This window comes from Coregonus lavaretus, assembly GCF_964263955.1.
Source record: "Coregonus lavaretus genome assembly, chromosome: 17".
Lineage (NCBI taxonomy): Eukaryota > Metazoa > Chordata > Actinopteri > Salmoniformes > Salmonidae > Coregonus > Coregonus lavaretus.
In genome coordinates this window covers 48,536,185-48,552,740 of record NC_140004.1, presented here as the reverse complement: position 1 = coordinate 48,552,740, position 16,556 = coordinate 48,536,185, and the positions used below count along the sequence as shown (strand labels likewise).

Genomic DNA, 16,556 nt, shown 5'->3' with positions numbered 1-16,556 from the left:
TCATGTCAGAAGCTCTATTTTATATTTAATTGAAATACATTTACTATTTTGTGACTAAAATGACTGTGACTAAAACTAGACTAAAACTGTCCAGAGTTTTAGTTGATTGATGACAACTAGGATGGAAGGATGAAATGACTAAAATGTAACTAAGAATAAAAGGTATTTTAAGACAAAAACAAAATGTAAAATAGCTGCCAAATTAACACTGCATTACACAAAGATGACTGATGACTTCCTTCATGTTTTGTATGTCGCAGGCCTATGAGGTCATTCAGTTAAACATCTCTCTCTACCCTGGGTATTGCAATAAACTAAATGAGAAACGTTAGCAGTAAAATGTTGGAACACGTATCTTAACCATTCCAGCAGCACAGAGGAACTAGACAAGGGTGTCCATTATCACCAATGTTATTCACTGTTGCGTTTTCTTTTCCGAATGACATTAAACTGGGTGTGTGGGTGTGTGGGTGGCTCACATAACTCACAGTAGAAAAGAACATGGTGAAGATGTATACGGAGGCCTCCAGTAGGTAATGGCTGCGGACAGCGATCACCACAGGAGGAACAAACATCAGGTTACTGAGGCAGAGCAGCAAGGTGGACAGGAGCTGGAAACTATAGGAATACGCCTCCGAGGGGTCTGTACAGCCCCATCCATCCCAGCCTGGACCCACAGACAGGAGAGATAGGTTAGCATAGACACAGACACACGTTTACACATTACAGTATGCTAACGCGGACACACGCGCACATTAACCAGGGCACAGTAGAGCACAAGGTTGGGGTCAGATTCTGATTTTGGAATTGAGTCACGACAAGTGTTCCGTTGTTTTGGACTTGCGGTTCCTTGCATTAGTTCTGACAGTTCAGGCTCGCAAGGTTAGTATTTTTCTTGGAACCGTGGAGGTCTATGGACTAGGGGATGCAGCGTGTCAGTGTCGTATAGCCAAGTTGCAGCAGGTTCTGGTTCCCTATATGGGGCTCTGACAGTTCAGGCTTCTTGGATAATTATTGGGGAAAAAGGTGTCTTCTGTTCCCCTTTTTGGAGCCGGTGGAACCTGTGTATGCTTGGGCTGCCACGGGCCTCCTAGTTTGGTTTCCCCTCAGAGCCGGCTTGGGGTGTGATCGTGCACTGAGTATACAAAACATTAGGAACACCTGCTCTTTCCATGACATAGAATGACCAGGTGAATCCAGGTGAAAGCTATGATCCCTTATTGATGTCACCTGTTAAATCCACTTCAATCAGTGTAGATGAAGGGGAGGAGACAGGTTAAAGAAGGATATTTAAGCTTTGAGACAATAGAGACATGGATTGTGTATGTTTCTCTCTAATTCTCTCTTTCTCTCGAATTTGCGGTTTCATTGTTTCTCTCGCTTTCTCTCTGTCAATTCAATTCAATAGACTTTATTGACATGGCAAGTTAAATTACTTACATTGTCAAAGTATACATATATATGTCTCTCTCTGTCTCTCTTTCTCTCTCTGGTTCTCTGTTTCTCTCTTTCTCTCTAATTCGCAGTTTCTCTCTGTTTCTCTCTAACTCGCTGTTTCTCTCTTTTTCTTGTTTCTCTCTGTTTCTCTCCAATTCTCTGTTTCTCCCTCTCTTTCTCTCGAATTCGCTGTTTCTCCCTCTGTCTCCCTCTGTCTCTCTCTGTCTCTCTCTGTGTCTCTGTCCATCTCTCTCCGTTTCTCTGTCTCCCTCTGTTTCTCTCTTGTTTACTTCTGTTTCTATTTATCTCTGTTTCCCTCTGTTTCTCTCTCTGTTTCTCTGTCTCTCTCTGTTTCCCTCTCTGTTTCCCTCTCTGTTGCTCTCTCTGTTGCTCTCTCTGTTTCTCTCTCTGTTTCTCTGACAGGCAGGCAGGCAGAGAGACAGACAGAAACAGACAGACAGGATGGTCTATAATTATGTATAATGAGATGGTGATGACTGGCTAAGAGGTGGTGATGACTGACAGATCACATTCTACCGCCCTCTAATGCAGTCGGTAATTACACTATTACCTGATTGGTGGATTCTGATTAAACAAAAGTGTCTGATACTGTACATATTCAACTAGACAATTATCTGATTGGCATCTGGGTCAGTCACATCCGCGGTTATCAGATTGGCATCTGGGTCAGTCACATCCATGGTTATCAGATTGGCATCTGGGTCAGTCACATCCGCGGTTATCTGATTGGCATCTGGGTCAGTCACATCCGCGGTTATCTGATTGGCATCTGGGTCAGTGACATCCGCGGTTATCAGATTGGCATCTGGGTCAGTGACATCCGCGGTTATCAGATGGGCATCTGGGTCAGTCACATCCGCGGTTATCTGATTGGCATCTGGGTCAGTCACATCCATGGCTATATGATTGGCATCTGGGTCAGTCACATACGCGGTTATCAGATTGGCATCTGGGTCAGTCACATCCGCGGTTATCTGATTGGCATCTGGGTCAGTCACATCCGCGGTTATCTGATTGGAATCTGGGTCAGTCACATCCATGGTTATCTGATTGGCATCTGGGTCAGTCACATCCACTGTTATCTGATTGGCATCTGGGTCAGTCACATCCACGGTTATCAGATTGGCATCTGGGTCAGTCACATCCGCGGTTATCTGATTGGCATCTGGGTCAGTCACATCCGCGGTTATCTGATTGGCATCTGGGTCAGTCACATCCACGGTTATCTGATTGGCATCTGGGTCAGTCACATCCACGGTTATCTGATTGGCATCTGGGTCAGTCACATCCACGGTTATCAGATTGGCATCTGGATCAGTCACATCCATGGCTATATGATTGGCATCTGGGTCAGTAACATCCGCGGTTATCAGATTGGCATCTGGGTCAGTGACATCCGCAGTTATCAGATTGGCATCTTGGTCAGTCACATCCGCGGTTATCTGATTGGCATCTGGGTCAGTCACATCCTTGGTTATCTGATTGGCATCTGGGTCAGTCACATCCTTGGTTATCTGATTGGCATCTGGGTCAGTCACATCTGCGGTTATCTGATTGGCATCTGGGTCAGTCACATCCATGGCTATATGATTGGCATCTGGGTCAATCACATCCACGGTTATCAGATTGGCATCTGGGTCAGTCACATCCGCGGTTATCTGATTGGCATCTGGGTCAGTCACATCCATGCCTTTATGATTGGCATCTGGGTCAGTCACATCCATGCCTTTATGATTGGCATCTGGGTCAGTCACATCCATGCCTTTATGATTGGCATCTGGGTCAGTCACATCCACGGTTATATTATTGGCATCTGGGTCAGTCACATCCATGGTTATATGATTAAATAAATAGCTGTAATTACATTTGTATTAACCTGGAACGACTCACACTACCGTGCATGATTAAGATGTCCATGATTAAGATGTCCATGATTAGAGGATGTCTCATACTGCACGTAACAAACTAAGAATCCAGATGCTGTTCCAATCTGTTGACTTCAACCTCTCAAATACACAGTATATCTGTACTTGATTAAGTATTTACCAGCTAGCATACACAATCACCTTTTTACCTGACTAAGTAAGCATTTCACAGTAAGGTTGTATTTGGCACATGTGACAAATAACATTTGATTTGATCTGGTAAAAAAAAAAAAAAGTTACGTAAATTTCTTAACCTATTTATACTTCATATTAGAAGTCATTTTCAAAACCGTTCAAAACTCTTTGCTAAAAAGGAGTTGTGAATGTAATGTTGACAAGATGGCGTCGACAGACAAGGTCACCCTGTTTCTAGCGCCTAGCCAACTTTGCAGTATTATTTTTGGTTTGTGTTATTTCTTACATAATTTGCTCAGAATGTTTCTAGTATTATTACCTACAGCCTTGAAAATAACTTTCTGACATTAGATCGGCGGTCACTCACCGGAAATTTGATCAGAAGTTCGACTTCCCTGACCTGGATCCTTTGTTTGGACTTCCCGAGGCAGCCCCATTCATCCCGGGTGCTACACCCAAATGTTGACACAGGAGAAGAGGGAGGAGAAGTGGGGTTCTAGTCAGGCTCAGGCGGCGAGCAAACCAAGTATATTACTCACTAACGTTCAGTCCCTGGACAATAAAGTAGACGAGCTCAGGGCGAGGATCTCCTTTCAGAGAGACATAAGGGACTGTAACATACTTTGTTTCACAGAATCATGGCTCTCCGGATATATTGTCCCCGTCCATACAGCCAGTGGGGATTCTCCGTTCATCGTGCGGACAGGAAGAAAGAACTCTCCGGGAAAAACAGAGGTGGAGGGGTATGTCTCATGGTGTGATACGTACAGGAACTCAAGTCCTTTTGTTCTCCCAATCTGGAATACCTCACCATCAAATGCCGACCGCATTACCTCTGGAGATAATTGTCTTTGGTCATCATCACAGCCGTGTATATTCCCCCTCAAGCCGACACCGCTACAGCTCTCAAGGAACTACACTGGACTGTGTGCAAACTGGAAACCGCATATCCTGAGGTAGCCGAGGACATAAATAAATGATCTGACCAATCGAATTTATGCCTCAAGACTATTTTGATCCCCCGGACTGGGAAATGTTACAGGTCACCTCTGGGAATAGCGTCGACGTATACACGGACTCAGTGACTGGGTTCATCAGAAAGCGCATAGAGGATGTTGTTCCTGTAATGTTCTTGATATTGGCCGCCTTGACAGACTGGTGGATGGTGCTGTTGTTAAGTGTTAATGGAATTTACTTCAGGCATTTTGAGGAACAGAAAATGTAGTTCTACTGGTGAGAGTGCAAGAAGCAAAATATGTAATATTATTTCACCAGCTACACATCACCTACTGTGACGATTAGAACTTATCCAAACCAAAAAATGCGGATAGACGGCAGCATTCGCGCAAAACTGAAAACGCGAACCACCGCATTTAACCATGGCAAGGTGACTGGGAAAATGGACAAGTACAAACAGACCAGTTATGACCTCCGTAAGGCAATCAAAGAGACAAAACGTCAGTATAGGGACAACGTGGAGTCGTAATTCAACGGCTCAGACACGAGACGTATGTGGCAGGGACTCCAGACACTCACGGATTATAAAGGGAAAACCACGCCGCGCTCCCAGACAAGCTAAACACCTTCGCCTGCTCCGAGGAAAACACTGAGCCGACAACATGGGCCCCAGCCACTCATGAGGACTATGTGCTCCCGGTCGCCGTGGCAGACAAGAGTAAGACATTCAAGCGTGTAATCTGTCGCAAGGGTGCCGTACCAGACAGCATTCCAAGCCGGGTCCTTAGCGCATGTGCAGAACAGCTGGCTGGAGCGTTTATGGATATCTTTAATCTCTGCCTATCCTAGTCCGTTGTCCCCACTTGCTTCAACATGTCCACCATTGTGCCTGTACCCAAGAAAGCGACGGTAACTAAACTAAATTACTATTGCCCTGTAGCACTCACTTCTGTCATCATGAAGTGCTTGGAGAGGCTAGTTAAGATCCTTAAGAGTCTATGGATGCACCCGTGCGTCAATCTAATTAACATAATAAAACAATCCCCATCTAAATCTGTCAGTTCGAGATAGAGATATCTGCCCGGTAACACGAGGGGTGGTGGTCTGTGTCTATTTAGATAGAGATATCCGCCCGGTAACACCAGGGGTGGTGGTCTGTGTCTATTTAGATAGAGATATCCGCCCGGTAACACCAGGGGTGGTGGTCTGTGTCTATTTAGATAGAGATATCTGCCCGGTAACACCAGGGGTGGTGGTCTGTGTCTATTTAGATAGAGATATCCGCCCGGTAACACGAGGGGTGGTGGTCTGTGTCTATTTAGATAGAGATATCCGCCCGGTAACACCAGGGGTGGTGGTCTGTGTCTATTTATCAATAACAGCTGATGCGCGAAATCTAATATTAAAGAAATCTCAAGGTTTTGCATGATAAGCTGTAGACCACACTATTTACCAAGAGAGTTTTCATCTGTATTTTTCGTAGCTGTCTATTTACCACCACAAACCGATGCTGGCACTAAGACCATAAACTGATGCTGGCACTAAGACCACAAACCGATGCTGGCACTAAGACCGCACTCAACCAGCTGTATAGGGCCATAAGCAAACAGGAAACTGCTCATCCAGAGGTGGCGCTCCTAGTGGCCGGGGACTTTAATGCAGGGAAACTTAAATCCGTTTTACCTAATTTCTACTAGCATGTCACATGTGCAAAAAGAGGGAAAAAAACTCTAGACCACCTTTACTTCACACACAGAGACGCGTACAAAGCTCTCCCTCGCCCTCCATTTTGCAAATCAGACCATAATTCTATCCTCCTGATTCCTGCTTACAAGCAAAAACTAAAGCAGGACATACCAGTGACTCGCTCAATACGGAAGTGGTCAGATGACGCAGATGCTAAGGTACAGGACTGTTTTGCTACCACAGACTGGAATATGTTCCGGGATTCATCAAATGGCATTGAGGAGTATACCACATCAGTCCCTGGCTTCATCAATAAGTGCATCGATGACGTCGTCCACACAGTGACCGTACGTACATACCCCAACTAGAAGCCATGGATTAGAGGCAACATCCGCACTGAGCTAAAGGGTAGAGCTGCCGCTTTCAAGGAGCGGGACACTAACCCAAACGCTTATAAGAAATCCAGCCATGCCCTCCGACAAACCATCCAACGCGCAAAGCGTCAATACAGGACTAAGATTGAATCCTACTGATGCTAGTCGGATGTGGCAGGGCTTGCAAACTATTACGGACTACAAAGGGAAGCCCAGCCGCGAGCTGCCCAGTGACATGAGCCTACCAGACAAGCTAAATGACTTCTATTCGTGCTTCGAGGCAAGCAACACTGAAGCATATATGAGAGCACCAGCTATTCCGGACGACTGTGTGATCACGCTCTCCGTAGCCAATGTGAGTAACACCTTTAAACAGGTCAACATTCACAAGGCCGCAGGGCCAGACGGATTACCAGGATGTGTACTCAGAGCATGTGCTGACCAACTGGCAAGTGTCTTCACTCACATTTTCAACCTGTCCCTGATCGAGTCTGTAAAACCTACATGTTTCAAGCAGACCACTATATTCCCTGTTCCCAAGACCGCCAAGGTAACCTGCCTAAATGAATAAAAATTAATGTCACGTCTGTAGACATTAAGTGCTTTGAAAGGCTGGTCATGGCTCACATCAGCACCATCCTCCCAGAAACCTTAGACCCACTCCAATTGGCATACCGCCCCAACAGATCCACAGATGACGCAATCTCTATTGCATTCCAGACTGCCCTTTCTCACCTGGACAAAAGGAACACCTACGTGAGAATGCTATTCATTAACTACAGCTCAGCGTTCAACACCATACTGCCCACAAAGCTCATCACTAAGCTAAGGACCCTGGGAATAAACACCTCCCTCCGCAACTGGATCCTGGACTTCCTGACGGGCTGCCCCCAGGTGGTGAAGGAAGCAACAACATATCTGCCACACTGATCCTCAACACGGGGGCCCCTCAGGGGTGCGTGCTTAGTTCCTTCCTGTACTCCTTGCTCACCCACGACTGCGTGGCCAAGCACGACTATAACACCATCATTAAGTTTGCTGATGACACAACGGTGGTAGGCCTGATCACCAACAACGATGAGACAGCCTATAGGGAGGAGGTTAGAGACCTGGCAGTGTGGTTCCAGGACAACAACCTCTCCCTCAACGTGATCAGGACAAAGGAGCTGATCCTGGACTACAGGAAAAGGCGGGCTGAGCACTCCCCCATTAACATCGACGGGGCTGTAGTGGAGCAGGTCAAGAGCTTCAAGTTCCTTGGTGTCCACATCACCAACAAACTATCATGGTCCAAGCACACCAAGACAGTCGTGAAGAGGGCACGACAATGCTTATTCCCCCTAAGGAGACTGAAAAGATTTGGCATGGGTCCTCAGATCCTCAAAAGGTTCTACAGCTGCACCATTGAGAGCATCCTGACCGGTTGAATCACCGCCTGGTATGGCAACTGCTCGTCATCCGACCGTAATGCGTTACAGAGGGTAGTGTGTATGGCCCAGTACATCACTGGGGCCAAGCTTTCTGCCATCCTTGACCTCTATAGTAGGTGGTGTCAGAGGAAGGCCCTAAAAATTGTAAAAGACTCCAGTCACCCAAGTCAGACTGTTCTCTCTGCTACCGCACGGCAAGCGGTACCAGAGCGCCAAGTCTAGGTCCAAACGGCTTCTTAACAGCTTCTATTCCCAAGCCATAAGACTCCTGAACAATTAATCAAATGGCTACCTGGACTATTTGCACTGTTTGCATTGTCCCCCACTGCTGCTACTCGCTGTTTATTATCTACGCATAGTCACTTTACCCCTACCTACATGTATATATTACCTCAATTACCTCGACTAACCTGTACCCCCGCACATTGACTCGGTACCGGTACCCCCTGTATATAGCCTCATTATTACCTAGACTAACCTGTACCCCCGCACATTGACTCGGTACCGGTACCCCCTGTATATAGCCTCATTATTACCTGGACTAACCTGTACCCCAGCCCATTGACTCGGTACCGGTACCCCCTGTATATAGCCTCATTATTACCTAGACTAACCTGTACCCCCAGCCCATTGACTCGGTACCGGTACCCCCTGTATATAGCCTCATTATTACCTGGACTAACCTGTACCCCTGCACATTGACTCGGTACCGGTACCCCCTGTATATAGCCTTGTTATTGTTATATTATTGTGTCACTTTTTTTACTTTAGTTTATTTAGAAAATATTTTCTTAACTCTATTTTCTTAAAACTGCATTGTTGGTTAAGGGCTTGTAAGTAAGCATTTCACGGTAAGATCTACACCTGCTTTATTCGGCGAATGTGACAAACACAATTTCATTTGATGTCAACCTTCTACATCTGCGGTGGAAAGTGGTAGAGCTACAGCGATGTTTGTCAGACCAGAAGACACTTACTGTCACGCCCTGGCTCTGGGGACTCTGAAATGTTGAGCCAGGGTGTGGATTTTCTATGTTTAGTTTCACGGGGTAGCTTCTATGTTGTGTTTTCTATGTTTTGGGTTTTGTTCTAGATCATATAGATCTATGTTGGTCAGGGTGGTTCCCAATCAGAGGCAGCTGTTGCTCGTTGTCTCTGATTGGGAGCCATACTCATGTGTGCATGTTTTCAGCTATTCTTTGTGGGATCTTGTTCTGATTTGGTTTGTGTTATACCGTAGACGTCACGTTATCGTTGTTGTTTTGATCGAGTGATCATTCTAAATAAATAATATGTTCACCTTCAACGCTGCGCCTTGGTCCGCTTCATCATGTGTCAACGATCGTTGAATACTTACAAAAACGTCTATATCGTCGTTACCGTTTGACCACTCTATGGAAAGGGGATCTCATGAACACAATGGTGTTGTCCGTTTTGCTGTACGACCCCCACAAGTATCATGGGCCTCGTCTGAAGGTAACCCGGTACCAGTTTAAAACATGAATGGAAGTATGGGGGTAGTTTTACCTCCTGTATTCTTAATCCCAGACACTCTTACTGCCGCTTCACGTCATGTATTGTTCTCTATTTGTCCTTCGTGCTGTTGTCTGTTTCTAACAATGTTTGTACCATGTTTTGTGCTGCTACCATGTTGTGTTGTCATGTGTTGCTGTCATGTTGTGTTGCTGCTCCTATGCTATGTTGTTGTCTTAGGTCTCTCTTTATGTAGTGTTGTGGAGTGTCTTTTGTCGTAATGTGTGTTTTGTCCTAAAAAATATATGTTTTATCCCAGCCCCCATCCCCACAGGAGGCCTTTTGCCTCTTGGTAGGCCGTCATTGTAAATTGACATGCATAGTTAAATAAAGGTTATAGAATAAATAAAAGTTTTGTGGCAACAAACAAAAGCGGTTAAATACCTGTGTGTGTCCAAAAACCTCAATATTTCCTGAGCTTTTTATACATTGCCTTCGGAATGTATTCAGACCCATTGACTTGTTCCACATTGTGTTACGTTAAAGCCTTACTCTAAAATGGATTAAAAAAAAATAATCCTCAGCAATCTACAAACAATACCCAATAATAAGAAAGTGAAAGTAGGTTTTTAGATTTTTTGCACATTTATAAAATAAAAAAAACAGAAATACCTTATTTACTTATGTGGCAGAGTCTAGGGATATGGCTTTTGCTGTTATGTTCAGAGACTTTCCAAGACTACTATGAGCGTCATGGCCGGCTCTAAAAAGGTGCTAGGGAGTTCGCAGGCAAGTGTGTTGCAAAGAGTGAGAGAGAACGATAACGAGTAGAGAGGAGCCGAATTCAGAAAGTAACTTACGGAGTATCATTGGAAAAAGAGGATGTTCTAGTTCTGGAAGAGGATTGTTCCATACTGAGTATCATTGAATAATATAATAATAATAATAATAATAATAATAATAATAATAATAAGCCATTTAGCAGATGCTTTCCTCCAAAGCGACGTACAGTCATGTGTGCATACATTTTTACGTATGGGTGGTCCAGGGGATCGAACCCACTACCCTGGCGTTTTCAAGCGCCATGCTCTACCAATTGAGCTACAGAGAAGAAAGAGGACGAGCTAGTTCTGGAAGAGGATTGTTCCATACCACCAAATGACTGTCATTTTCGCCTTGGGGATTAACGTGAGTTCAATCGATGGAGCTAGCTACCAGCCAGAGTGATGCTAGCTAGCTAGCTAGCTAGCCACCCACCGGAGTGATGGACATCAAATAATTGTTACAGACACCAGAGGAGAGCCGTGAGTTAAAGTGATTTAGTTATAAAAGATTCCTGTGGAAGTAATTTAACTTTCTGTTAACGTCCTGAAAGAAGAGGACACATTGATTGACATTACATAGCAGTGCAAGGATAATTAACATTTAGGCCTAATTAGCCCTTCAATGGAGAATAATATTACCGTGACAATGTTGCAGGCTACTTGCATTATTTTTGTCCCTGCCAGCACTCACACAGACTCCATGAATACAGTTATGGCTGTCATTCTTTATTTTTGTTTGTTTTGTTTGTTATTGGGATATCTGATATAAACGCTGTAAGACTGCTAGGTTGTATTGCTATGTTTTCATTGGTTGTCTTCAAGCTAGGCTACACGTGCACGTGAGGTAGGTTACAGCAGCTATTCTGTGAACTGTAAAATTGTGCCAGTTGTGTTGTTGCCGAAAAAATATATATTTTAATTATTTTAAAGCAGAACTGTCTTTACATAACTACTGCATTGGGGTAGGGGGCCTAACCTGGGGGGTAGGGGGCCTAACCTGGGGGGTAGGGTAGGGGGCCTAACCTGGGGGGTAGGGGGCCTATCCTGGGGGGTAGGGGGCCTAACCTAGGGGGTAGGGGGCCTAACCTGGGGTAGGGTAGGGGGCCTAACCTGGAGTAGGGGGCCTAACCTGGGGTAGGGGGCCTAACCTGTTTTAGGTATCGGGATGTATTACAGGTGGATTCTCTATGCTATTAACCACATTATCTGAGGGGATTACGCATACAGTGAGGTATTACAGGTGGATGCTCCATGCTATACAGTGAGTTATTTGTATCTTTTCACCCTATACTATTAGGAACGGTGCCACTTATACATTTTTCATTTACATTTTAGTCATTTAGCAGACGCTCTTATCCAGAGCGATTTACAGTTAGTGAATGCATACAGTTGTTTTATTTTATTTTTTTATTTTTTATTGTTTAAAACAGACAGCTCGGTACATTCAGCTTGTCAACACCTCTTACAAAAACAAGCAGTGATAAATCTCTTTTCCACTCTGAGCCAGGAGAGACTGACATGCATCACCAACAAACTATTATGGTCCAAACACACCAAAACAGTTGTGAAGAGGGCATGACAAAGCCTATTCCCCCTCAGGAGACTGAAAAGATTTGGCATGGGTCCTCAGATCTTCAAAGAATTCTACAGCTGCACCATCGAGAGCATCCTGACTGGTTGCATCACCGCCTGGTATGGCAACTGCTCGGCCTCCGACCGCAAGGCACTACAGAGGGTAATGCATACGGCCCAGTACATCACTGGGGCCAAGCTTCCTGCCATCCAGAACCTCTATACCAGGCGGTGTCAGAGGAAGGCCCTCAAAATTGTCAAAGACTCCAGCCACCCTAGTCATAGACTGTTCTCTCTGCTACCGCACGGCAAGCGGTACCGGAGTGCCAAGTCTAGGTCCAAAATACTTCTCAACAGCTTCTACCCCCAAGCCATAAGACTCCTGAACAGCTAATCATGGCTACCCAAACTATTTGCACTGCCCCCCCACCCCATCTTTTTACGCTGCTGCTACTCTGTTAATTATTTTGCATAGTCACTTTAACTCTACCCACATGTACATATTACCAAATCTACCTCAACTAGCCGGTGCCCCCGCACATTGACTCTGCACCGGTACCCCCCTGTATATATAGCCTCCCTACTGTTATTTTATTTTACTTCTGCTCTTTTTTTTCTCAACACTTTTTTTGTTGTTGTTTTATTTTTACTTTTTTTGTTAAAAATAAATGCACTGTTGGTTAAGGGCTGTAAGTAAGCATTTCACTGTAATGTCGGCGCATGTGACCAATAAAATGTGATTTGATTTGATGTCGTTAGTAAAGATGGAAAAAAAGCAAGGGGCCTAGACAGCTACCCTGGGGAATTCCTGATTCTACCTGGATTATATTTGAGAGGCCTCCAATTAAAGAACACACTGTGTTCTGTTAGACAAGTAACTCTTTATCCACATTATAGCAGGGGGTGTAAAGCCATAACACATACGTTTTTCCAGCAGCAGACTATAATCGATAATCTCAAAAGCCGCACTGAAGTCTAACAAAACAGCCCCCACAATCTTTTTATTATCAATTTCTCTCAGCCAATCATCAGTCATTTGTGTAATTGCTGTGCTTGTTGAATGTCCTTCTCTATAAGCATGCTGAAAGTTTGTTGTCAATTTGTTTACAGTAAAATAGCATTGTATCTGGTAAAACACAATTTTTTCCAAAAGTTTACTAAGGGTTGGTAAGAGGCTAATTGGTCGGCTATTTGAGCCAGTAAAGGGGGCTTTACTATTTTTAGGTAGCAGAATGACTTTTGCTTCCCTCCAGGCCTGAGGGCACACACTTTCTAGTAGGCTTAAATTGAAGATATGGCAAATAGGAGTGGCAATATCGTCCATTATTATCCTCAGCAATTTTCCATCCAAGTTGTCAGACCCCGGTGGCTTGTCATTGTCAATGGACAACAATAATTTGTTCACCTCTTCCACACTCACTTTATGTATTCAAAATTACAATGCATGTCTTTCATAATTACAGTGGGGAAAAAAAGTATTTAGTCAGCCACCAATTGTGCAAGTTCTCCCACTTAAAAAGATGAGAGAGGCCTGTAATTTTCATCATAGGTACACGTCAACTATGACAGACAAAATGAGAATTTTTTTTCCAGAAAATCACATTGTAGGATTTTTAATGAATTTATTTGCAAATTATGGTGGAAAATAAGTATTTGGTCAATAACAAAAGTTTCTCAATACTTTGTTATTTACCCTTTGTTGGCAATGACACAGGTCAAACGTTTTCTGTAAGTCTTCACAAGGTTTTCACACACTGTTGCTGGTATGTTGGCCCATTCCTCCATGCAGATCTCCTCTAGAGCAGTGATGTTTTGGGGCTGTCGCTGGGCAACACGGACTTTCAACTCCCTCCAAAGATTTTCTATGGGGTTGAGATCTGGAGACTGGCTAGGCCACTCCAGGACCTTAATGCTTCTTACGAAGCCACTCCTTCGTTGCCCGGGCGGTGTGTTTGGGATCATTGTCATGCTGAAAGACCCAGCCACGTTTCATCTTCAATGCCCTTGCTGATGGAAGGAGGTTTTCACTCAAAATCTCACAATACATGGCCCCATTCATTCTTTCCTTTACACGGATCAGTCGTCCTGGTCCCTTTGCAGAAAAACAGCCCCAAAGCATGATGTTTCCACCCCCATGCTTCACAGTAGGTATGGTGTTCTTTGGATGCAACTCAGCATTCTTTGTCCTCCAAACACGACGAGTTGAGTTTTTACCAAAAAGTTCTATTTTTGTTTCATCTGACCATATGACATTCTCCCAATCCTCTTCTGGATCATCCAAATGCACTTTAGCAAACTTCAGACGGGCCTGGACATGTACTGGCTTAAGCAGGGGGACACGTCTGGCACTGCAGGATTTTAGTCCCTGGCGGCGTAGTGTGTTACTGATGGTAGGCTTTGTTACTTTGGTCCCAGCTCTCTGCAGGTCATTCACTAGGTCCCCCCGTGTGGTTCTGGGATTTTTGCTCACCGTTCTTGTGATCATTTTGACCCCACGGGGTGAGATCTTGCGTGGAGCCCGAGATCGAGGGAGATTATCAGTGGTCTTGTATGTCTTCCATTTCCTAATAATTGCTCCCACAGTTGATTTCTTCAAACCAAGCTGCTTACCTATTGCAGATTCAGTCTTCCCAGCCTGGTGCAGGTCTACAATTTTGTTTCTGGTGTCCTTTGACAGCTCTTTGGTCTTGGCCATAGTGGAGTTTGGAGTGTGACTGTTTGAGGTTGTGGACAGGTGTCTTTTATACTGATAACAAGTTCAAACAGGTGCCATTAATACAGGTAACGAGTGGAGGACAGAGGAGCCTCTTAAAGAAGAAGTTACAGGTCTGTGAGAGCCAGAAATCTTGCTTGTTTGTAGGTGACCAAATACTTATTTTCCACCATAATTTGCAAATAAATTCATTAAATATCCTACAATGTGATTTTTTCTCAATTTGTCTGTCATAGTTGACGTGTACCTATGATGACAATTACAGGCCTCTCTCATCTTTTCAAGTGGGAGAACTTGCACAATTGGTGGCTAACTAAATACCTTTTTCCCCCACTGTATATATACTTGGTATATACTTGGAAGTGTAGTGTTAGTAATTGCTGCTGGCATGTCATGCCAAAGTTTGCTACTCTTGCCAATGAAAAAATTATTAAAGTAGTTGGCAATATCAGTTGGTTTTGTGATAAATGAGCCATCTGTTTCAATGAATAATGGAGCTGAGTTTGCCTTTCTTCACAGAATTTCATTTAAGGTGCTCCAACACTTTTTACTATCATCATTGAAGGTCCCCAAGAACTCAGTGGACTCCATCATTCTTAAATGGAAGAAGTTTGGAAGCACCAAGACTCTTCCTAGAGCTGGCCACCCGTCCAAACAGAGCAATCGGGGGAGAAGGGCCTTGGTCAGGGAGGTGACCAAGAACCCGATGGTCACTCTGACAGAGCTCCAGAGTTCCTATGTGGAGATGGGAGAACTTTCCAGAATGACAACCATCTCTGCAACCCTCCACCAATCAGGCCTTTATGGTAGAGTGGCCAGATGGAAGCCACTCCTCATTAAAAGGCACATGACAGCCCACTTTGAGTTTGCCAAAAGGCACCTAAAGACTCTCAGACCATGAGAAACAAGATTCTCTGGTCTGATGAAACCAAGATTGAGCTCTTTGGCCTGAATGCCAAGCATCACGTCTGGAGGAAACCTGGCACCATCCCTACTGTGAAGCATGGTGGTGGCAGCATCATACTGTGGGGATGTTTTTCAGTGGCAGGGACTGGGAGACTAGTCAGGATCGAGGCAAAGACGAACGGAGCAAAGTACAGAGAGATCCTTGATGAAAATCTTCTCCGGAGACACCTGAAACTGGGGCGAAGGTTCAGACCCCTAAGCACACAGCCAAGACAACGCAGGAGTGGCTTCGGGACAAGTCTCTGAATGTCCTTGAGTGGCCCAGCCAGAGCCCAGACTTGAACCCGATCTAACATCTCTGGAGAGACCTGAAAATAGCTGTGCAGCAACGCTCCCCATCCAACCTGACAGAGCTTGAGAGGATCTGCAGAGAAGAATGGGAAAAACTCCCCAAATACAGGTGTGACAAGCTTGTAGCGTCATATCCAAGAAGACTTGAGGCTGTAATCACTGCCAAAGGTGCTTCAACAAAGTACTGAGTAAATGGTCTGAATACTTATGTAAATGTAAAATTTCAGTTTTTTAAAATCTTTAATTAGTTATCAAACATTTATAAAAACCTGTTTTTACTTTGTCATTATGGGGTATTGTGTGTAGATTGATGATGGGGAGAAAAAAAATGGTTTTAATCCATTTTGGAATAAGGCTGTAACATAACAAAATGTGGAAAAGGTCAAGGGGTCTGAATACTTTCCGAAAGCGTCTGTATCTCCTTATGATTCTTTTTTTTGCCATTTATGAATTTCTATAATAGTAAACTATTTTGCAGATGTTTAAGGGCTATAATGTTGCTGCACTGAACAAACAACTTTGACTTGATTTGAACATTAGTCACCTGCTTTGCACTCGCAGGCAGCGTACAGGTAGTTGTTGGTGCGCAGCAGTTTGCACTGTCCGTAGGTCCCACAGTCGTTGACGCAAGGGGTCAGATAGGAGCGCAGGTACACCTCCGCTGTCATGTTAGAGCATGGCTCAAACCTGGACAACAAACATTGACAACATCACACACACACACATTACAGGCTCACAGACGTCAAATGTGA

General features: G+C 44.4%; 1 protein-coding gene across 1 annotated transcript in view; it reads right to left on the bottom strand.

Moving 5' to 3' along the window:
* tmem8b (transmembrane protein 8B) overlaps positions 1-16,556 on the bottom strand; it is a gene marked incomplete at both ends in the record, with an annotated part of 101,356 nt that overhangs the window by 19,499 nt on the left and 65,301 nt on the right. The window contains 2 exons of the mRNA XM_084180430.1: positions 489-667; positions 16,349-16,491. Coding sequence (XP_084036556.1) covers positions 489-667; positions 16,349-16,491 — 322 coding nt within the window. The remainder of the gene's footprint in view (positions 1-488; positions 668-16,348; positions 16,492-16,556) is intronic.